Source organism: Martes martes, assembly GCF_963455335.1.
Source record: "Martes martes genome assembly, chromosome: 9".
Lineage (NCBI taxonomy): Eukaryota > Metazoa > Chordata > Mammalia > Carnivora > Mustelidae > Martes > Martes martes.
The window spans coordinates 24,650,985-24,675,043 of NC_137896.1; the positions used below are offsets into that span (position 1 = coordinate 24,650,985).

Sequence of the window (24,059 nt, forward strand, 5' to 3'; positions counted from 1 at the left end):
GAGGAGACAGTGCATGGGAGGGCTGTGGCCGGGAGTCACCACCCTGGCCAGCAGGTGGAGCTAGGCAGCCCCTCTCTAGGGTCCTACTAGCACTCTGAGGCCCAGAGACTGAGGGAGAGGGGATGTACTGAGGTCACACATGGGGCAGGTCCAGAATTCCCAATACCATCTTCTAAGTTTTTCAAAATGAAATGGATCTGGAGATGTAAAGCAGACTCATTAACCAAACTGTCCTAGAGCCATGGATGTCTGATTATCCCTCAAGATGAAATTTCCAAATGGAGTATCAGGAAGGGGGGTCATATTGATTCCAACCGAAGTAGCAGACTAGTAGCAGACAGGCTCTAGAGGAAATCTCTCCAGTATCTACTCCTCTGTTCACCCACCAAGCCATCCATCCTCCCATCCATCCTTTTTTCCATCCATCCATCCATCCATCCATCCATCCATCCCTCCACCCCTCCATCCCTCCACCCCTCCATCCCTCCATCCATCCCTCCATCCATCCATCCATCCCTCCATCCCTCCCTCCATCCCTCCATCCCTCCATCCATCCCTCCATCCATCCTTCTATCAGTTCATCCACCTATTAACACATTCATCTAACCACCCTTTCAGTGCACCCTGCCAGCGAGAAAACATTTCTGCCTCTTTGGAGGAGACAGTTCTATACCATGTAGTTAAGATTAAGGGCTCTGGATCAGAGCTCTCCGGGTTTTAATCCTTAGACAAGAGACTTTACTTTTCTGAACCTCTGCCTCCTAATTACTGACACATTGTTTGTGGTATGAGGTAGACACTCAATCAACAGCAGCTGTTGCTGTTGTCTTGGTACTATTATTACAGAGCCCTAAAAAAGAGTGGGTGTGGCGTGTTATGAGATGGGAGAGGAGGAAAGCATGCGTTTTGGGATGAGCTGCTCAGCCTCTAAGAGACTTTATGTTGCTGCCACCATGCCCTCACCCACTTCTCTCACTCCATTAATTCAGTCTACCCAGTTGTCAGCTTTCGAGGATCATTGACTCCCCTCTGGGCCAAATTGTAAAATCACTAGCTTCAGTCCCCTCCACTTACGTAACCTCTTCTCTTCTCCCGGTCTCCACTTCTCTTAAAGTTCACAAAGCCCCCATGTTTCTTCCCCACTCCCATCGACTTCCAGAATATTGGAAGCACTCACTTATACTAGAATATGAAGGACTAATATATGCAAAAAAATTTTTGTCCTGGCTTCTTCACCTCATCTTTACCTACTACCTAGAAAGTTCTGTGTACAAAGAGGGATCACCATCTTCAGTTAGAAAGACGGGCACCAATGGAGGGATTTCTGGCGAGCAGCTGAGGAGTCTCAGAGAAGTAGCAAAGGTGCCGGGTACCCCAAATCCCTGGAAATGTAGGTGCAGCTCTGTTAACCCATGGTCACTGGTGTGGTTCAGGCCCTTTTGTTGATCCCTGAGAGGCTCTCCTGTCTGTGTCTATGTTATAGGCAAGACAACAGAGCCTCAGAGAGGGGACACCCTGACAGGTCTCCTGTCTGAGACTCTTCTCCGTGCCTCCCAAGGCCTCAGCCTCCCCCCTACCCAGATACTGAATGGGGAAGGGGCTCCTCCTTACCCCTGAAATGTCCCTGAAGTTCAGGTTTGAGAGGTCCTGTCTACCCAGCCCTCTGCTTTTGGCTGAGTCTAGTTACAGGCCAAGCTTATATAGCAGCTGGGTCGGAGCCCAGACCTAGAGAGGGAAACACCATGTAATTACGAGAGATTGGAATCCAGATGTGCTCTGCAAATCGGGCATTGAGCCCCAAAACCACAAAGGTTTGCGGTTTGTGGCTAATTCTGAGAGCTATGTTCAGCCCCGGATGGTGTCACAAGAGCCAGGGTTTATCAGCCTCTGTGCACATTACTGGGTTCTCTGTAAAGGCAGGCCCCAGACGGGAGAACTAGAAACCCCTAAGACGCATCTGGTTTCAGCTCTGAGTCAGGCCCTGCCCGCTTCAGATGGCCTGGGCAGCCAGGAAGAGCCCCGGGACTGGCTCAGCCTCAGGCTGACTCAGGTTCAAACTCAGGTTCAACCCCCAACTCACTGCATGACCTTGGGCCAGTCATTTCCCTTCTCTGGGTCTCTCATCATTTCCATATGTTAGATGGGTATAATGCCTGCCTCCCGGGATGGATTGGAAAATTCAGGGAGATGCATATAGGTCTGACTCTTCAAACTAGGGGCTGGTGTGAAGAGAACAAGTAGATGGGCTTCTTTTTTCCTATAGAAGATTTTCTCCCAGTCCTTCATTCTGAAATGTTCACACATACAGCGAAGTTGAAATAATTGTACTCTAAAGACCCACACACTTGTCACCTTCCGCCCCCCCAGCTACTCCGGCCGTTAACGCTGTTCCTCTTATTCCATCTCCTATCCACCCATGCAACTGACAATCCACCTTTTTTAAAAATGTATTTCAAAGTAAACTGCAGGGAACAGTACATTTCCTTCTAAACACCTCAATACGCATGTCATTGTGACTCTTTTCTGTGGAAGTAAAGTATGAACAGTGAAATGCACGGATCTCAAGTGTTTATTTGTTGAATTTTGACAATTTGGTACAATCATGTAGCCCACACCCCATCTCCATATAGAACATCTCCATCACCTCAGAATGTTGCCTCCTGCGCCTTCCCAGTCAATGCCTCGGAGGCAGCCACTTCCCCTCCAAGACCTGCCGGGACAGAGCCCGGGCCCCTTCCTTGGCATCCAGGGTGGATCCACTTCCCATACTCCACCCTGCTCTTCTCCGTACAGTGTGCTGCTCATTCGACCCCACCCCTCACCCCATTCCCTGTCTCTGGGCCTTTGCACATGCAATATTTGCCACAGGATTCCCTTCTCCAGATTCCATTGGTGATAATTATACAGAAATGCCAGCTGCTCTGGAGAGCCTTCTGTGACAACCCCAACCCTGACCCTTCCTCTGGGCCACCCAGGGCCCTCTACAGCCCATAAGAGATGGTGTTGCTCTGGACAAACCAGACCTGTCCCCCAAACCCAGCCAGCACGGGCATAGCAGCCAGTGTAGGGAATGAATGAATGTGAGTGCTCACTCTCCACTGGGCTTGGAGTTCTCTGAGTCCTTGCTTCCCACCCCCCAGCCCCCATCAGGGTCCTGCCTCCATGTTTCATTGATGCCACCTCCTCCCTGCCCCCACTAGGTTCTCCTGGGAACTCCTCGGGGGGCTGGCGGGGGGGGACATTTCTTTCTCCCCATCAAGGCCTGGTCTCAGATCGGGCTGAGAAGAAATGTGTTTCCCTGAATTCTGCAAGGAGATGGCTTTCTCCTCCCTCCCTGGGGGCAGCAGGGGCATCGAGTCCCGCCAAGCTCACTGTCATCACTGGCCCCTGGGTCTGCCCCACTCTGGGACTCCGTTTCCCCACCTGCAGTGGGTACGTCAACGAACAGGCTTTGGAGCTGGATGCTGGAATTGAGTTCTGCTGCCATGTCTCTCCAAGCCTCTGATTCTTCAGTTTTGGGATGGTGACCAGGATGGGTCTGCCTCAAGAGTGTTGTGAAGATGGAGGGACTTAATCACGCGTGGCCTTGAGAACAGGGCTAGACACACAGGGAGTGCTTAGTAGGTGGCCTTCTTATCCCCATCATCCGGGTCCCTGCTGGTTCTACTTGGCAGCAAATCTGAGCGAGCCGTGAATTTTGGGGGGTGGGGAGTGGGCTTTAGCCCCAGCCCTGGGCTCCCTGATCACTTGTGGGGGCTGGAAGGGCTCTAGGGCGGGGGCCCTGAGAACCACGCATACCTGCATTCCTCCCATGTCCCATTTGCTCTCTCCACCCCACACAAGCCCTGCTCCAGGCCCTCAGTCTGGCATAACTTCACTGCCCTAGCTGGGTTTGGAAGGTTACATAGGAGATGCCTAGAATGTGCCCAGAGCCTTGTGGGAGCTCAGCAAACAGCAGCCCCCTTGTTGGTTCCCTATTGTCTGGTATTTAGTGTGATATAAATGTTTCTTAAACAAGTATTTTTCCTTTAAAAATGGAAATACAATGCAAGAAGGCAGTGGTGCTCTGTGCCACCTCCCTTTCCCCGCACAGGGACCAGTGCGCACTGGAAACTAGAGGGCAGCACACACGGGAAGGTGGTTGGCTAGCGTCCATCACCTGAGGCTCCGTGCCCTCCCGGTCCTGCGACCCGCCAGACCCCGGTGGCCATGAGGCTGGCCTGTCCCCTGGAGCCCCAAGAGGATTAGCACAACTCTGGCGCCAGGGAGATCACCTGGGATTAGTGTCCAAAAGACACCTTTGTCTGGGACTGAAGCAACCAGGCCCTGGGAGGTGACCGACTCACCCAAAGGTGACTCAGTTGTGCAGGAGGCCACGTGGGGGGCTCAGGCAAGGGGCTGAGGGATCAGGAAACAGAACCAGTCCCATTACTGGGTCTTGTGAGCTGTCAGCTGTGAGGGCTGAAAGGGGGCTGCCCGTCGAGGGGCTCTCCACATATCTGATTTCATCCCCCTACTTGAAGTGCAAAGGTTCAGAGCTTGGGCTCTGGAGTCAGGGAGCCGGGTTCAAATCCTGACCTTGTCTCTTCCTAGCCGTGTTGGGCCGGGGGCCAGTCACTTAACCACTCTGTGTCTCAAGGTCCTCAACTATGGATTGAGGGTAAAAACAGTTCCTAGAAAGCAGGGTTGGTTCAAGTAGTCAAAAACATAACATACCTAAAGCCCTTGGAACAGGAGACATAATAAATACAGCAAATACTTTATAGCATGACAGGGGAAACGCCCAGGTGTTAGAAATAGGGTCAGAGGGATCTGGTTCAAATCCTGGCTCTATCACTCCAGGGCTGGCCAGTTCTATTTCTCTGAGCCTCCATTTCCTCCTCTGTAAAACAGAGCCGTCACATCCACTGATTCTGGTCGCTGTGAAAATTCACTAAGGTAAGGGGAAGGCAGGAAATGCCAAGACTGATATACAATAGGTGCTCAGTGGAGATTAGCTGCTCTCACAGCTACCCCACGAAGCCACGGGGCTCACTGTGATGAAGCAGACACTGTCCCTGATTTAGCAGCCCTCTTGGTCGAGGGGGAAAATGGGACGGAGGAGCGACACCTCAGTGTGGCGGGGACAGTAATGGACCCTGCCTATAGCACAGGGAGGCTGGAGGCTGCAGGTTCCCTGCATGTGGAAGGCTGGCAAGAGTCCGCCAGGCATACCTGGGTGAGGGGTGCTGCTCCAGGAATAGGGGAGGCCCCATGAGAGGGCCTGGCCACATAGCAGGCAGGTCTACCACATGCCAGGCTATACTTGATGATGATTTTCTCACTTAATCCTCAAATGACCTATGAGGGAGTCTTCCTCACAGATGAGGAGCCTGAGGCACAGGGACCACTATGCTTCTTCTCCATACTCCCAGAGGAATTGGCAGAGGCCAGGTCATGGGCAGCCTTGACCGCCAAGCTGGGATTTTGGATGATTTCCTGCTGGCCATGAGAATCCCGACAATGGAGTGCTGTCAACGGTGGTGAGATGGTCAGAAGTGGTCAAGGAAGGGCTGGAGGAGGATGGGAGGAGGGAGGGAGCAGATGAAGCGTGCTGGGGAGGCAGAGCCATGTAGCAGTAACAGGAGCTCACCGTCCTGAGCGCTGGGTACCCGCAAAACCTCACTACTATCATCCACAAGTTACCAATGAAGAGATCGAGAGTCAGAGGGATTGAGTGAGTTGCCCAAAGCCACATGGTTCATGGGCACTTGGGTTGGGATTTGAACACAGACAGCTAACCTGGGCCACTCATTGAACCACTCCCCTGTTCTGGGTGGGAGTCAAGAGACAAAGGAAGTAAGAAAAGAGGCAAAGATAAACCCCAACATGTCAGTTAGCCCCGGGCTTGGCATACATGCCAGTAGGGGCCGATAACTGTAGGGTGAGTGGATGGGATGAGGAAGGAGGAGGAAGGAAGGAAAGGAAGGAGGCTGAGGGCTAGCTGGATGGGTGGGTGGGCACAGGGTCATTCCTATTAATGCAAAAACCTTCAACCTATTAATGCACAAATGCTCCACCTCTCTTCTGTCTCCCCAAATCCCGAGCCACCCCCACAAGACTTCATTGGCACGTCTTCCCTCAAGCCCACACATAAGTGCCAACTTGGGCCCATTCCCCAGAACCCAGGGGGCCAATCCTGAGCAGTGGAGAGGAGCCCAGCACTGAGGCAGGACCCCCAGTTTCCCAACGCAGCTCTACTGTGGTGCAGTCTTGGGCCAGCCAGGCCCCTCTCTGGCCTCAGTTTCCCCATCCACTCTATGAGCATTTGGTCTGGTTTGTTCTGAGGCCTGTCCTGCGGCAAGTCCACCATTGATGTGCAGCCCGTAGGGATCCCTCCAGGGCAGAACCAGGTCTTCCTTCCTTCCAAGAATGCTGGCTCCTTTTCTCCCTGAAAAACTCCTATTCACCCTTCTGCTCACAGATCACTTCTGAGAAGTGTCCCCAAGTTGGAGAGGCAGAGACAGACAGACAGATACAGAATCAGAGAGACTCAGAGAGACAGAGTGAAAGATCCAGGTACTTAGAAAACTAGAGATGGGAGGGGAGCAGGGGTCAGGCGAGGGGGGCACGAAGAGCCCGAGGCAGAGGTGAAGGAAGGCAGGACAAGACACAGAGGCTTCCCAGGCCAACGAGGTAAGTTTGGGAGGCAAAGCTATGAGGACTAGGCCCCAAGTCCCTCACCCTCCAGGAGCCCCAACATGGAGCTGGTGAGGAGGGTTCCACAAAGAGGCCAAGGCAGCCCCTCTCCGTGCCGGGGAATAAACGAGCCGGGAGGTGCCAAGAGAGAGAGAAGCGGTTTATTGAAAGCTCGAAGCTCTCCACTGAGGCCAGAGTGCTCTTCAAAGCAGAGAGTCCTGTGGCCAGCCCTGCAGTCCCCACCCCAGACTGGGGGCAGAGCGGCGGGGCCAGAGCACCTGGGTGGTCCTGGGTGGATAAGGGACACTAACCCTGTCACTGACACAGGCTAGAGACCAGGAGGGAAACTGAGGCCGAGTGGGCAGGTGCATGGACTCTGGAAGTCAACGGGGAGGGCAGGTGGCCATTCCCAGCTTCAGGAGGCCACAGTCAGCACAACGGCATTCTGCAAGGAGCAAGGTTTTCAGTTAGCCCATCTGCCATGCCTTCTGCCCCCAGGGGCTCCATGTCGACCCTCCTCCTCCTCCACACCCCGGCCCCAAGTCCTGCCCTGGGGTTAGCACTGAACCTGGAACCTGCGAGCACTCATTAACTAAATGAACAAACAAATGAGTGGATGATGAATGAATGACATCTAGTGTGGGAGAGGTCACTGACTTCAGGTCTTAAGTCAAGAGACACAAGTTTAAGTACCATTTCTCCTGCTAATTTACTGAGTGGCCTTGGGCCAGAAATTTGACCTCCTTCATTCCCGATCCTCATCTGAGAAATGGATCCACAATTCCCTGCTCTGTCCACCTCCCAGAGCTGTTCCAAGACTCAGAGTGGTGCTGGATTGAAAAGGATAGTGAGGCCATGTTGATATTCAGCAAGAAAAAGTGTCATGATCTATTAGCCATGCCTGCCAATGCCTGCCACAGGCAGAGGATAAAGGAGAGACACGACATAGATTTGCTCCCCCTGGGCCAGGGGAGCTGGGACTCTGTGAGTGAGTCTGAGATCCCATTCTATAGGTCAGACGTGTGTCTGTATTCAACAGGAGAGGATTCTGTGATCGACTGACAATGTCTACCGCGGGCAAGTGAGGAAGGAGTTGTAGCACACATCCCGTGTTTGACATTCCCAGGTGAAGTAACCTGTAATGCCCTGAGCAACTTAGAGAACGGTGCAGGGACAGACCAGACAGTGAGGCAGGGCATTCCCCTCAGCTCAAAGCCATACCTGCGTGAGAAGCTTACCTCAATGATCTCCAGGGCTGCATTGGCAAAATTGACATTGAGAACCTTGGGCAGGGGAATTCCAACATCCAGGTCCACTGTGAGGAGGAAATGGTTGAAAACAAAGGTATGTGGGGGACTGGGACAAGTTTCCTTGAGCCAGCCATTTCTGTTCTTGGGGACTCAGTTGTCCTGATGGGCAGACTCCTACTCATCGTACTAAACCCAAACAAAAATGCTCCTGTTCTGAATTGTCATCAGTGGCTGCCTTCAGGTTCTGTCAGTCCCTTGCACACTCAGTCATCTGTATTTTAATCATTTGTTTATGTGACTATTTCCCTCTGGACTGTGAGCTTAAGTCAACATTGGTCAGACAGATTTCAGGGCCCAGGGTCTGGCATGATGGAGGTGCTCATCAATGCAGTTTGAATGGAAACATCAGTGCCTCAGTTTCTACATCTTAGAAAAGGGGATCAACCCCTCCAGCCACAGTGTCTCTATCAGAACAATGGACAATCTGATTTTAGGCATTCCGTGTTTCCAAGAAGAGAGCAAAGTCCACCCATACCATTGAGCTTCGGCACGTAGGCCACCCGGACCACATCACTGAGCCATTCTTCTAAGCGGGTAACCTGCAACAGAGCACAGGGAAGCCTGGGAGGTGTGGCTTCGCCAGGAGCAGGGAATCCAGAAGCCCAGCTGCTGAGCCTCCCCCAAGCCTGAGGACACATTCCTGGTGGGCACAGGGCCCACTGAGGTGGCTGTCTATCAACAACCCCAAATGGGACTCTGATTTAGAATGGTTTCATGCAGGCCCCATGAGTTTGAAGAGCTGTCTTCCTAGAGGAAGGGTCTGTGGGGCTGGGAGGGGGAATGCCTGAGAAAGTGCAGAAAACATGCCCAGCTCGAAAAGAACTTTGAGTGGTCTGCTCTTAGATTCCTATCGATTTAGGGACCCTTAGAATGTTCTAGAACCTGAGACCATTGTGGGACTCCAGAACTTTAGAACTCTGAGACACCAGGGATCTGTGGGGCTCTGAAATGTTAGAACTTTCCAGGTTCAGGAACATTATTACTTGTATGAAATTTCAGAAATTTTAGTCCTTGTGAGATTCTGGATTTTTACAGCTTTGTGAGGTTCCAAGACTTTTGAAGATCACAAGATTCCCTTTCCTAAGACGATGACACACACATGCATACTTGCTCTGATATTTGCCCACTCTGGCTTGCCGGGGCAGAGCCCAGACTGGAGTCAGCTCAGGCATATGAACCATGACTCATCCTGCCCATTTCCACCCCCCACTTGAAGACCCTCACCACTGGGAAGCTGCTCCCCCTCCCAGGAACTTACATCAAAGGTGTGGGAGAAGGAGGAGACCAGCTTGGCACTGAGCCTGGTGGAAAGAAGAGAGCCACTGAGGGGCCACAGCACCCATCGCCCCACTCTGCCCGCCCCACTCCCAGCCTGCCCCACCTCCAGGATCAGGAAACACGGTTACAGCCCCAGCTCTGCCTCTGTTCAGCCTTGACTCAGGGACTCAGTTTTCCACCTACAAAATGGACCTGAACAGATCTAACCTGAGAGATCATGACCACCACCTCTGACTCTGTGGTCCTGTTGTCTTGATCTCCCTCCCAGCTGTTCGGCCCTGAGCAAGTGGCTGAACCTCCCGAAGGAGTGGCCCTCCCACAGACTAAGCACTGGACACAGGGTTCCCTGCATCCAGCAGGTGCACACTAAAGACGGATCCCAGTGGACTGACAGATCCCAGCTGGTCCAAATACAGGCGCAGCACCAGAGCCTGGAAACACACCTCTATTTCTTGAAGGGCTGACGTTATGAACTAACCCCAGGGAGGAGAAGCAAACCCAGGCAGGGGGCCAAGGCTAGAGATAGGGTGACAACGGAGCCCTTCAGGGGGGCCTGCAGGGGACATGAATATGGGGTCAGGTGAGCTCTGGGTGCCTACGGTTCAGGGAAGGCAGATCCCAGAGGCCCCTAGGAAAGCTCCCCACATCTAGGGGAAGGAAAGGCAGGTCCCCAGGCCTCAGGCTATGGTAACAGTGCTGGGCCTGGAGAGTGGAGGCCCAGACTGCAGCCTGGCTTCCGGGGACAGCCTGCTGTGTGAGCCTGGGCTTTGCTGGCTATAAAGTGCCATGCGTGTATCAGGAAGCACTGTCACCAACATCACCATCTCGGTTTTTATGGTTATCTTGGGGCCTAGTTACCACAGGGGGTGGAGAGATTAGAGAAGTAACTAGTCCATGGGAATAGCAAAGCATTTTGCAGTTATCTCTGTGGCTAGTCTCTGGGGTTGGTAACTCAGATACTGGGGCTCTGTGACCTGGAGGCCGGTTTATCTCCCAGGCTGGGTTTGGAGCAGATGCGGAGGAAAGAGCCTGCTCTGGATCCTGCTTCCCTGAGCCCCAACTGTCCCATCTGTAAAATGGGCTAATACCGATCCCTCCCTGGCAGGTCCTGCAGGTTAAGGAAGAGGCTGGTAGAACACCGGCAACTTAACTGATGCTCCACGAATGGATGGTGGTTCTAGTTGGCCCCTAATTCTTGTTCCTAAAGACAAGGCCCAGGACCCCATGTTACCGTTCCAGGGACAGCGAAAGGTGCAGCTTGGTAGCCGAGGGAGCCAGCTGGGCATTTAAAGTCAAAACCTGCATGGAAAAAGCAGGCGGAGGTCAGCCATGAATGTGGCAGGAGGAGCTTGAGGACAGGTCCGCTTTGGTCAACAGGTGAATTTCCAACATCCGTTCCCTCCACGAATCCCTACTGTGGCCCTACTGTGTGCTAGGGTCCGTGCGGGGCTACGAGGAGGTGACTTGAAGGTTCTGGAGTCCAGGAAGCAGAGCACTGAGGGCACCTGGTGTTGCATGAGAGGAAGCTCTGGGGCTCCAGGAGTTTGGAGAGACCCGGACTCCAGCCTACAGGGGGGCAAGGAAAGGCACCCCCAGCTGAGGTGACACCAGAGCTGAATCTTGAAAGAGGAAGAGTTAGCCAAGGGCAGGGGGAGACGGCACTCCAGGTGGTGGGCCCTGCCCAACAAAGGCGGGGAGGTGGGACCCGCGAGCCCTGAGTCACTGAGGCAGAGGATGGCGGGAGGGCACTGAATGCCAGGCGAAGGTGCTTGGTCCTGGGGGCCCAGGACGAAGGGTGAGCAAGGAAGGACCTGCCTCTCCCAGCTGTGCATTTGGGGAAACCAGCAGAGGTGGAGGGTCAGGGGAAAGTGAGAGGGCCCCCCAGAGCTATCTGAGCACAGCGAGTCTGAGGAGTTGGGGAGTCATTCCAGGGATCTGGGGAAGACAGAGCACACAGGGCCAGACAGATGCATGATGGAGCGGGTACCCGGGCCTTGGCTCAGATGACGGCCATGGCGGGGGGGACTTCCTGTGTTGCGTCATGCCGGCCCTCCCCCCCGAAATCAGGGTCCTGGACAGTGTAGAACCCCAGTGCCAGGCTCCCATCCCTGGGCCACTCACCGCATTCAGCTCGAAGAGGGCTTCAGGGGTCCCTTTCGGGTGGTAGGAGAGCACATGGATGTTAGCTGGGATAGAGATGATGGCCTTGCCCTTCTGGAGTGTGACTGACGGTGCTTCCTTCACCCGCATGGAGAGCAGGAGCTGCTGGCCGGGGGGCAACTTTCCCAGGGCCTGGGGAGAGGCAGGGGCAGGGCAGGGGGCATGAGGGCAGCTTCAGTGCCCCAATAATACAACCAGTCAGTCAGCGAACACTCCCTAAGCACCTGATGGGCACTGGGCGCCATGTTGGGGTCTAAGGTTACAGCCTGACCCAGACAGTCCTGCCCATACCCCACCCTCCACCCCCCTGAGTCTGACATTCAAGTGGGGAGATGTCAACCCATGGAACTGAATCAGCCTTCCGTCTCGAAGTCAAAATCCCCCGCCAGACCCACAGGCCCTACAGGACCCATCCTCGGCCCTCCTCTCCATCTCTCCTCCAACCCACTGGCCCCTCATTCTGTCCAGCCTCACCGGCCCCTCTGCTGACCCCCCAGCCTGCCAGCACAGTCCTACCTCAGGGCCTTGGCCCTTGCTCTTCCCTCCTCCAGATACTCGCGTGCTGCCCTCTCTCCGCTCCTTCCGGCTACCGTTCAAACGTCACCTCCTTAGTTAGGCCTTCGCAAAGCACCTCCTTAAAATCACTACTCCCACCTCTTCCTCGACCTTCACCGCCCCGTCCTCTTCCACCTTCTGATGCTGCGTATAGTCTCCTTATTCATGTGTCCAACGTCTGTCACCCCTACCAGGATGGCCGCTCCTGAAGCAGACAGACGTTGGTCTGCTTTTTCCCTTTGTCTCCTTCTGCACACCCAGCGCCTAGCGCAGGGCCTGGGACACAGTAGGTGATCAGTGAGTGCTGCTGACTGACTGACTGAATTTCACAGTCAGGAAATTCCAAGCTTCCCAATCACGACGTCATGGAAATGCTGGAAGCCAGGGAGTCACCGAGGCTAAAGACCACCTGAATGCTGGAGCCTGGTAACCCATCCAGCCCCGACCGCCAGAGTCGCAGGGTCATAAAGACAGAATCATCAGATTCCATCCTTATGTGTCCAGATTCTGAAGCCACAGAACCAGCCTCAGAGCTGGGGTCACAGGGCTCTGACCCTGCAATTACAAATGCTTCTGCCTCCAGACAGGCCCAGCCTCCCCACACTGGAGGGACAAGGCCCAGCTTGCTGCAGGTGCAGGTCTCCCCACCCCCCCCCATGGCACTCCTGGCTCCCCCAGGTCCCTCTCCATCTTCCAACTCCTGCTCTTGGGAGGTTCCTCTGCTTATCTAGCCCCATCCCCTCCCTTGCCTAAGACCCATATGCACTTTGGCCAAGGACTCCAAGAAGCAGCGGCCCCAACCATGCCCACTAAGGTGGATATAAATCACCACCTTTCAAGGACTCAGTTTGTTCTCTGCGCCCCCAAACTCAGCTGCCCCCCTCCATCTTCCCCAGTAGAAACCCAGACCTTCTGGACCTCATTCCAACCTCTATCAGAATCTGCTATTATATAAGGACCTTGTAGTAGTCATTTCAACTTTAGTATGAATTCAGATTCCCACAGCTGGAAAGTAGCTGGTCCAGCCCCAGCTGAACAGTCAGGAAAGCTGGGCCCAGGCCCTGAAGTCACACACAGATGGATGCCCACTAGTCAACCCTCCCTGAATCCTCTCCTTTCCCTTCCCGCCTCAGGGCCAGCACCCGAAATCTTCTCCCTGGGGGTGGAGAAGACCGAGACCAAGATGAAGTTGGGCTGGCGGAAGGAGCTGACGGAGCGACAGGACAAATGCACGGTTGACTTTTGGGCAGTTAAACAGATCCTTTCCTCTCTGAGCAAAGTCTGCTGTCAGGAAAGTTTAAGTGGCAGTCATTGAAATTTTAGTGTGAATTTGGACTCAATGTTCGATTGCAGCTGTCTCAAGAGCTGTGTTGAGAAAGATTCAGGAGTTCACTCAGGCTTATCGGGAAAGAGCGACAAGGATTAAAGCCCATGAGAGGGTCACTCACCTCAGGGACCAAAGCCGCCAGGTCTGTAGTTGTCAGTGGCACATTGCTGGGGACCTGGAGCCAAGCCCAAATGGGGTGTGGGGTGAACAGACAGGACAGGAGTTCTTCAGCATACATGAAGTGGTTCTGCCCACATCCCACCCACCCCTGCCGTTATACAAACAGACATCCCTACACACACTTGGGTTCTTTCTCTTGGCCAGTGATGAGTGTTTACCACTTGCCAGGCACACGCTAAGGGCTTTGTGTGCCTTTGCTCATGTCAGCATTACATTACACTGCAGGCAGGAAACCTCATGCTCTTGCCCAAGGTCACCCACTGGTAAGTTGTGCTGCAGGATCTGACCTGGGAAGCTGACTCCAGAGCTCTTAAACTACTCTGCCAGAGCTTATGATCTGAAGGCCCAGGGATCTGACCCCAGACATTTCTGCCCTTTATCCAAACGGTATTTCAAAAAACTGAGAATTTGTTTCCAGCATTTACAAATCAAGAAATTTCATATAAATTTGCCAGGCTCTGGCTAAGAATTTGGAAAGCCTGATCACACTGGGCCTGCACCCCATCCCCTTGGGGAAACTGAATGGCAGCTGCCAGAGACATGGGGCACAAGGTCCCTAACTCACTACAGCCCCATCAGGCCTGTTTTCATTGATAATGGCCCAGCCACTCAGCCCTGACATCTGAGGTCCCTGAACTACACGTCTACTTTTCAGAACATAACTGTTCACACAGGATAAACATATAAACACATTCTCTCCTGGTCAGAGGATTCCCAGACACTCACTCAACACACAGCTATCACGCATGGCCATTGAGGTCCCTTCCTCCTGCCCACACATGCGCGTGCACACACACACACACACACACACAAGCTGCTCAGACACACACATTCTCACACTCATTGTCTCTGCCTAGCCTTCCCTGTCTCTTCCCTCCAGCTAGAAGATATGTGCCTCCCAGCCCAGGGCCCTATTCCCACCTCCCATAGGCCTTAATGGTACTCTCTGGACCCCACCATCAGGAAGTGAATGATCAACCCTTGCTGCCTTGGGCCTGAGCTGCAGGTAGAGGCCTCAGGTGTCACAGACTCCTGCCTTTGGGAAGGGTGAAACTAAGAAAAATGTCTCTGGGTGAAGCTCCTGGGGGGCTCCCAGACATCTGTGAGGGTAGGAGAAGGGCCAGAGTGGAAGCAGAGAAGTCTGAGAAGCTTTAGAACAAATGTCCAACTCTAGTTTTCTTCTCTCCAATGCAAATCTGCCCTTGAGAAAGCAATGGAAATGTCAACCATTCACACTTTAGTATAAAATTGGGCTTCGACTCCAGAAGGTCTCATATGGAATGGGGACAAAAAACTTGCTACATTTCATCTGCCAGTTTTGACCAGTTGAAAGTAACTTCCTGGAGTGCCATGTAGAGAAGGAATCAGAGGTCCCATTCAGACTTAGCCAAGTAGAGGGCCTTTATCGATTAGCAGCAAGAGTGGGCCTATGTTTGCATAGGCAACCCTCTCTAGTTATAGAGAAGAGGGCTAGTCAAGGCTGGCTGGTGGTGATAGGACTGGCTTATTGCTAGCACTGTCTGGCCACGGTGGGGCAGGGCGCCGCACTTACCAGTTCTGGGGTGATGTCTATGTCAAGGGCACCATTGGTCTGCAGGAGCCCAAACACGGTGCTGAAGAGGTACAGAGGCACAACCACCTGGGATGTGTGGTCCTCCTTGGGGGGCACCTTTATGGGTTTGGGGGGCTTGGGGAAGTCAATGACGTCACCAGCTACGCTTTTCACGATAGGCTGTAGGGGAGGAGACACCATGGCTTGTCCACCTCTCTTGGACCCAGCATCCCCTACCCAGCCTCTGCCAGCAGCCCACACCCCACCCCACCCCTAGCTGTGGGCAGGGCCTGGGTAGGCACTCACGTTAATGTCCAACTCTATGTACTGGTTAGAGATAAGAGGCAGCGTGGCCAGAGTAAATTCCACGGATCCAAGAGCCCCAAGGGGCACCAGGCCTGCAGAGGGAGGGGAGGAGGGAAAAAGACCCCATAAGCCCAGCCCCCAATAATAACAAGCCCACCTTCTACATACTGAGTGCCTAGCATTCCACTAAGTGCCCACTTGGGCACTACAGTCATCCACATTTTATAGATAAGGAAACTGAGGCTCACACAGAGGAAGTCACCAGCCCAAAGTCACACAAGCCACAGAATGGCAAAGCCAGGATTTCTGTTTTCCAGAGCTTATTGGCCAGCCATGACATTGCCCTGCCTCTCTCCCAAAACACCACATAGAGAGACATGTGTGCCTCTAAGTTCTCTACCCTTATCCTGGGTATGTCTTTTTATATTTTTCAAAGGCACCTGTGTCTCCACAAGGCTCAGAGAGACTGGAGGCCACCGTGGCTGTCGGGCTTTGGGTTCCTGACTTGAGCTCTGGGCCTCAGTCGTCTTGTCTGTCCAGGTAATAATAATATCTGCCTCGTGCTTCTGACAGCGCCAGACACATGGCCAGTGCTGGACATGTGGCCCTCAGGCCCTGGCAGGGGGAGACCTGCCTCCAGGCCCCGCAGAACCGGCCTCAGCCCAGAACCCCACCATTACACCTCTCCGTGCAGTGGCCTCATCAAGTTTGAGGAAGAAGTGAAGGCCCCAGAATTCTGCCTCTTCCTCTGTCCTTGGTACCCACCCCTACTTGGGGTAATGGGGCGGGGGAGGGAGAAGGGGCAGGGAGAGGTGGGATGGGCCCCAGCTTACTCAGCGCAGTCCCCAGGAGCTCATTCACCACGCCCAGCACACTGTCCACCATGGGGCACAGCTGTATCCAGAGGAAACCGGTGTTACAGGAAGGTAGACATGGCCCCAGTCCAGCACAGGGGACAGCTGCCTTTTCTCTAAATCATTTGCTCTGTGGTCTTGGGGTCCAAGGCAAGTCAGAATGTGCAGACAGACCAGGGGGACACAGGCAGGAGGCAGGGGAGGGGCTGGACCTTGGTGTCAGAGGGCAGAGCAGATGGCCTAAAGGGCCAGGTACAGCGGCCCCCTCAGAAAACCTCAAAAGACGCTGGAGGAATGGGGGAGGCACATTTCAGAGGCCAGCTATGGTGTGCCCTCCCCTGAGGAGACAAAGGCAGCTGCTCCCTCCAAGGTCTCAGGCTCCTCCTGCTCTCCAGGTGGGCTCTTGGCAACCTAGAATTCAGACACCAAAGAGGGGAACCCCTCTTCCCCACCCGGAGAGTCAGGCCTGGGCCCATCTAATGTGCATGCACACTACACCACCGTGTGTGTGCTGAAGGCCCCTGCGAGAGGACAGTCAGCAGGTAGTTTGGCTCTCAGAACCCTGGGTCTGGGAGTCATAGAATCTGAGAACCCCAGAGCAGGAAGCCCAGAGGTGACCCAGTCCAGCCCCTTCATGCCACTGCTGGGGTGGAAGAAAGGCGAACTGCCCAAGGTCACAGCTGTTCTCAGACAAGAGAGGGCTGCCCTTTCTTTGACACTCAGGGAGCCCTAACTCCAGGACTTCTGGGGTCAGGCATGTCACAGAAATGAGAGGAGACCAGAGGGGCTCTGCTGGGCAGAAGGAACCCCTCCTTGGCCCTGGCGTACATAACCTGCAGGAAGGAGGGACGGCAGCTGGGCTGGCTGACTGCACTGTTAGGAGAAACCTCCAATCTCAAAATGCTAGTAACCGACCCTCACTTTTAAAACTTCTTTGAGTTACACAAATCCAGCCTTGCACCCAGTTGTCCTGGGGACCCCAGTTAGGGGCTGTGATTAAAATGCAACCACTCCACGGTGTTGAAATCTGCCTGAGATGGGCCTGGGTTGGGGTTGTTGCTGCTGGGAGCTTCCCTTCTCCCCCTGAGCTTCATTTCCAATTGGCTTCTTCAAGCCCGGGGCAGTTTTGCTAACCATGGGCTCCCACAGGTATTCTTCGCAAGGACGCACAAGAGAGGTCCTACCAGGACTGGGGGGGGGGGGGGCAGGAGGCCTGGCTGCCCTTGGCTCTGTGACCCCAGCAAAGACTGTCCCCTCACTGGTCCCAGTGAAAGGCTGCTTTGGGCAGACCAGCTGTTCTCAGGGGCGCATCACGTCCCCTGGAGGACACCGAGACAGCTGGGGCAGGCCACGCCCGGGCATCCTGGAGCAGCTTAATCACGACGTGTTTGACTTAGGTTGTATTAATTGATATATGTGTGCTTTTCGGGACATGTTTGCCAAGCCCAGGGCTCAGTTTTAATTCATTTTGAAACTTAGTGACTCAATTTCAATTCAAAGCTAGTTTTAAAGAAAAGTATAAAGTCAATAACCATACAAGAGGCAAAGACAGAGCAGGGGGCAAGAAAGGGGCTTGGATTTGGGAATGGAGGACTCAGGTCATCTGGAGCTGTCAACTCGGGATCCGGAAGTCTGGGATGGATGGTGTCAGGCCCCCAAGAGACTGGCTGGCGGCACCTGGGAGGCTCAGGGGCAGGCCAGGATGGGATTACTTAGTGGGTGTGCAAGGGAAGGACAGCCTAATCCTGCCTGGCGCCCAGATTTACTCAAAGCTGGGGAGGGAGAGGTGCAGTCAAGGGAAGGGGCATGTCTGGCCTGGGGCCCACACACTCACCAGTCCCGGCAGCACCTTGAAGAGTGTCTGCTCCACGACCCCGAAGAGAGGTGGGGGCAGCAGCCTGTGCCAGGAGAGAAGGGTGAGGGTGGGGCCACCACACAGGGACAGCTCCAACTGGGGTGACAGGGAGGAGAGGGCACTGGAGGCTCTGGCTATCTGTGTCTCCTCTCCCGGCAGAAGGGGTGGGGATGACTCAGGCTCTGAGGACCTGGGTTTCAACCTTGACTCCGCCTTGCCATGGAAACCAGGGCATGACTCCCATTTCCCCATCTGTAAAATGCCCACCTTAAAAGAAATGTTGCTCGACGTGGAAAGAACTAGAGGAAAGAACCCTAGTTCACCCTATTCCTGGGAGTGATCACAGAGCTGATTACCCCTCCCTGCTCAGAGACACCCAAAAAAGATGGGCTGGGGACATGGGGTTTGGCCTGGAATGTAGAAACCAGCTCCAATGTGGAGCTGCAAAGAGACAGAGGAGCGGCGGGTGCCCAGCCCTGGGGAAAAGCCCGGGATCTGAGTCCAGAGACCAGCCCATCTCCATCCTTGCCGCAATCTGTGTGTGACCTTCGGCAAGTTTCTTGCCCCTTTAGACCGCAGTTGTCCCACAGAAGTGATGGTTCAACACAAGTGTAGGGAAGGTCACTGCGTCCTGAGCAGTTCAGCAAAAACACGGATGTAAAGGTGCCAAGAGCCTTCTGGATCATCAAATTTAGGTCCCCATTATACAGCTCGGGACACTGGAGCCCAGGCAGAGGAGGAGGTTCCTCTGGGGTCACACAGCGAGTCAGGGGCAGAGCTGGGTCTCTGATGTGCTGAGATGGGGAACTGAGATGGCCAGGGTCTGCTCCCTCTGGGAGAGGAGACTGCAGGATCTCGGGTCGGGGGTGGCCGGGGCGGAGAAGGGGAGCGCCCAGGAGTGGGTGATGGTAGCTGGGGGCTGGGCCGAAGTCCCGGTCCGTGATGGGTCTCAGTCTGCGGGTCCGGGGTCTACGCAGCGGGTTGAACAGGCAGGACCGACCGGAAGCTGGGTGACGTCAGGCCCCGCCCACCCGGCCGCTCCCAGGAAGCCCACCCGCGGGTTCGGGCGCTGGCCGGAGGCTGCGGACTCACCCGGAGAGCACGCTGATGTGGCCCAGGAGCGTGCTGCAGCGCTTGAGGACTAGGATGGGCGTGCCCCGCGAGCTCACGCCCAGCGCCACCCTCGACGACACGTTCACCTCTGCAGCCAGCTGCAGGAGGCCCCCCAGGGGGCTGCGAGACCGGATGCTGGGGGCGTGGCCAGGCTGCCAGGCCCCACCCAACAGGGCCCGCCTCGGCCACGCCCCCGGGGGCTGCGGGAGCCCTGAGTTGTGGGTGGGTAGTCCTGTGAGTGGGCTAGCTCCCATGCCTTCCTGTCACCCACTGCGTCCCTGCCCCATATTGCATGTTCCTCTAGCCTCTTCTTCCCACCCCGTCCCAGAGCTGCCTGAGGGGGGGGCGGGGAGGGGGGAAAAGTCCCTGGGGAGCAGTGGGATGGAGGTCCCTGGGGAGGGTAGTGGGATGGGATCCAGGAAGGGACCAATGTGGAGAGGAAGTACAGTGGGTGGAAGTACAGTGGTCAGTGAGTTAGGGGTGAGGGGCAACAGAGTAGGGGTCCCCAGTGGAGCAGTGGGCTGGGGTGGGGAGCAGGAGGGTAGAGGGCCACACTCACCCAGAGCCATGCAGGCCCACCTTGGTGTGCAGGCTCAGCTGCACCCCAAAACCAGGCAGCAGCTTCAGTGACACCTTGGGCAGTGTGAGTTCCTCGATCTTCAGCCTGGGATGGGCGTCAAGGGGAGGGCCACTCACCTCCAAATGCCCGCAACCCCCACTGTCAGTCCGTTAGTGCTTCTAGTCCGTTAGACCTTCTAGTCCGTTAGACCTTCTAGTCCGTTAGTGCTTCTAGTCCGTTAATCCGTTAGACCTTCTCAGACTGGTGGTGCCTAGAGCCTCTCTGGTCTGTGTCCCACATCCCATCTGTAACCCATAAAGCCAACTGTGGGCCCAATTACTTTGCCCACAGGGCCTCAGTCTTTAACGCTGTAAAGTGGGCCAATACTAGTAGCTGCCTCAAACGTTGCAAAGGCAAGTGAGATAAATGTGTGTGCTCAAGCTGGGACCGCATGTGTTCAGTAAATGTAATATCGCGCTCATTGGAGGCTCAGTGAATTAAAGTGTTCTCACCCCATCCCCATGGCCTCCGTCCTGGTTCAGTCTCTGACCTGGATCATTGTCTCCCTACTCGCAACCCCCAGACTCATGCACGTGCAACTCAGCCGGGTTCTCAAACACAGCTCCCCACAGCTCATTGCTTTCTCTGTCCTCTGGGCCTTTGCCCAGGCTTTTCCCTCTGTCTGGAACACTTTTCCATTGTTTTTCCTTCCATTCTGCATCCACCTTCAGCTAGCTGACTCCTCCTGGCTATCCAGGCTGACTCTGCCCTGATCACCACCAACCACCCCCTTGGGGCAGGCAGGTAAGGCCTGTGATTAACACCCACACCCCCCACCACCATTCTGGCTGGATGAGCTTGGACAGGTACCTTGGCTGCCAAGGGCCTCAATCTCACCTGTTAAATGCTATTGATAACAGTCTTACCTCTAGATTCCATAGGATAATTAATTTACAATGTTCAGCACTGTGCTAGTTACACAGAAAACCTGGCTAGGTGGTAATTAAGTTATAAATATTAGCCATTATGTGATTTCATTCATTCATTCAAAAATACTTTTCGAACATCCATTATATACCAAGAACTATTAATGATATTGGGGATATGGCAATAAACGAGCCAAACAGAAGCCCTACCCATCCTGGGGTTTATAACCTTAGCAGGGGAGGCAAGAAACAAACCAGTAAAGCATATATGGGGCAGAGGAGGGATTCTGGAGAACTTGAAAGCAGGCAAGGGGACAAAAAGGGTTTGTTCAGAGCAGGGCTTCTTGGAGTAGACACCCAAAGGATATGGGGGAGGGAGCCAGGCAGATACCTGGATTAGTCCAGAGAGACTAAGCAACTTGCCTTAGGTCACACAGCAAGTAACTGGAGTCAGTCCCAAAACTAGAACCCTCAGCCACAGGGATGTGCTGCTACTCCCATGTTTCCTGATAGGCAGTGGACTCATTATTTCCTGACTCAGGCCCTGGGACTCCCTATCCAGGGCTTCCCACATTACCCCCACTGCCTGCCAACAAATTGAAGACAGTCAATCTCTCCTCTCTTCCCTGAAGCAAAGAAAGGATTAGCCTTCCTATAGGGCTCATCGTAGGTGGGGAGTTGTGATGCCACAGGGTACGGACTCACCCAGAAATCTCTTCCACAACGCCAAAAACCCCTCCATAGCTCAACAGGCCGCCTCCTCCGAGCAGTCCCCCAGAGCCCAGGAGGCCCTGGTTCACAGATGTGACCGTCCCCAGGACATTCTGCAGAATGGGCCCCCCAACCAGCGAGTTCTGGATGGCTGCAAGGAGGGTTGAGGGAGGAAGTTCATTTTTCAGAAGGGGGAAGTATGGCCCAGAGAAGGACAGAGACTTGCACAAAGTTGCACAGCAAATTGGGTTTGGGACCAAAAGTATGACTAGGGCTCCTTGACTCTGGGCCACTCTGTAGCACCAAAAGAAAGGGCAGAGCAAAGGAGGAAGCCAACAGCCACCAGGGCTTGACCAAGATGGAAGAGGTGACCTCTGCTCTTCCTGGGTACCCCTGGCCTGACTCTGAAGATTATGAGAAAGGCAGCACAGAAGGGACCTCACTGGGGAGGCTGGGACAGGCTGGGTCAATTCCCTGAAGCATTTCCTATTCACGGCTGCCATACGCTACCCCTGAGACTGTGACCCTGGGTCGTTGGGCCACGGAGCACCCCATGCCTAGTTGAGTTCCCCCATCCTGGAAACATGGGGCAAAGACGCTGGCCCAGCCAACCCCCTCCTCCTCACCTCCCCCAGCCCACCCGGCCCCATCCCTGAGGGAGACGTAGCCTCCACAGGGCCGAAGACCACCTCACCCAGCCCACCTCTCAGGAGAAGGTGAGCTGATCACCCACGGGAACCTACAAGCAAACCTTCAGCCCCCGAGCTCTCTGAGTAGATGAGAGTCGCTGCCTGTTTTCAGCTCTTCCTTAAAACAGCCACCCTAGCATATCAATGCGGATGTCCACACGGCAGCTGGACCGCTCACACACTACCCGCCTCAGGCTCACCTTTGCCAAGTTCATCCTTGTCAATCCGAGCAAGCGTGCCCACCTTCTCGAGCAGCCCCTGGCACGGAGTCACCAGCCCCCAGAGGAGAAGCAAGGACCACATACCCAACATCTTGGATGGCACACCTAGCAGGGGCAGAACCGGGAGCTGAGTCATCCCTTGTGCCCAAGTCTTCGCCCGGCCCCTGGGCCCCATCACCAGCGTGGGGCCCTCCTGCCCACCCGGCCCGGTTCCGTCCAGCCTCACTCCCAGGAGAGTAGCGGCTAATGTGCCTGACTTAAAAGTCTTAGTCCTTTGAATCCCCGGTGAACGTAGACCTGCAGGTCTCTGAGGGAGAGTGACAGAGGGACCTTCCTTTCCAGGACAGCAGGATGGGAGCTTCGTTTCCTGGCCCTGCTTTCTCATTGGCTCATCAGGCCATTTTAGAAGGTGTGGCTGATTGGGGACCGGTTACTTAACATGTCCCATTTCTCTCCTCCCCGCTCTCTATCCTTCCATGTTGAATGAGACAGAAGGTGAGAGCATGGCTGACTTACTAGTTTCATAGGATGAGACTTATCTTTATGGAACAACTGAGAACAGAGTCACATACCCATCTAACCCCTCGTGTAACCTCTGCTTAAAACATGCTTCCCACTGCCTTTGAGATAGAACCCAGGCTTCTTGCCATGACCCATTAGGTCCCTGCCTGCCTCTTCGACCTCCTTGGTCTTAAACATGCCAAGCCCTTTTCCACCTCAGGGCCTTTGCATATGCTCTTCCTTCTGTTAGGAAGGCTCTTCCTCTGGTTCTTTGCATGACTGACTCTTCATCTCAGGTTCTGAACCAATGTTACCAGCTTGGAAAGGCCTCCCTCCTTTCCTTTGTCTAAAGAAGTCTGTTTGTCACTAGACATCACTCAGAATATTTATTTTAAGGTGCTATTATAATTTACCGCCATGCGTTATGTGTTTGTGCCCTTGTTTGCCATTCGTGTAAGCTCCACGAGGTCAGGAACTGTGTCTAGGGCTTCCGTGCATGATTGTGTGCTGGCTGGGTACTTGCTGAGGGGGCAAGAGCGGAGGGAAACCCAGTCATGCTTCACTAACCTACCATCTGCCCTGGCACAGCATGTGTCTGCCCAGGAGGGCACCTTCCCTTACTTGCACGAATGTACAAATGGGTGCCATAGGCACCGGTAGCAATCTTGGCAATGTCTATCTTCTTTCTCTAAGAACTGTCCCAGAGCAGCTCCCTGTAACCTCAGGGTCCCTTACAGAAATAAATATTCCTACTAGGGGAAACCAGCTGGTTTCTATGGCTTAAAGAAAAATGGGCCCCCCTCGAGCCCTGTCCGTAGGGTGGTTCGGTCCTCTGTCCTCTGTCGCACCCATCCCTGCCTTTGCCCCTGGCTGAGCCCCAGTTTTCCCATTGATAAAATGGGATTTTTGTCTCATCGCCCTCCAGGTAACCCCAGTGCCCTCCTAGGGTGAATTCTTTCCATGCCCGTTATTCAGATGGGACAGCAGGATGGTCGCAGGGTCAATGGTTGGGGATCTGGATGAGGCTGGGGCTGCCACAGGCTGCCTTACCCACACCTGCAGCTCCACGAAGGGTGGGTGGAGGTTCCCAGCCTCTTGCCAGCTCCTCCACCCTCTTGGGCCTGGGGGCAGCCCTTATATGCCCACAACAGCTCTGGGGACACAAAGGGGGCACAGCCGCCAGAAATCCATCAATGGGTTATGTCAGAAGCAATTGCGGTTTTTCCTGCGGGCCTGAGCTAAGCCTTCCTTCTGGGGGGAGAGAGAAGGGGGAGGGGGTGGGGG

At 54.5% G+C, this 24,059-nt stretch overlaps 1 protein-coding gene across 1 annotated transcript; it reads right to left on the minus strand.

The window, feature by feature from the left end:
• Positions 1-6,818: 6,818 nt before the first annotated feature.
• BPIFB3 (BPI fold containing family B member 3) lies at positions 6,819-22,365 on the minus strand (the record flags this gene model as incomplete). Its single annotated transcript, XM_080814373.1, has 15 exons — positions 6,819-7,123; positions 7,917-7,993; positions 8,464-8,527; positions 9,247-9,289; positions 10,498-10,565; positions 11,388-11,558; positions 13,430-13,483; positions 15,041-15,220; positions 15,347-15,438; positions 16,180-16,240; positions 18,035-18,098; positions 19,148-19,288; positions 19,728-19,832; positions 21,359-21,515; positions 22,254-22,365. The coding sequence occupies 15 exons, from the start codon at positions 22,363-22,365 to the stop codon at positions 7,094-7,096; spliced, it is 1,419 nt and encodes a 472-aa protein (XP_080670499.1). The 3' UTR covers positions 6,819-7,093.
• Positions 22,366-24,059: the final 1,694 nt, after the last annotated feature.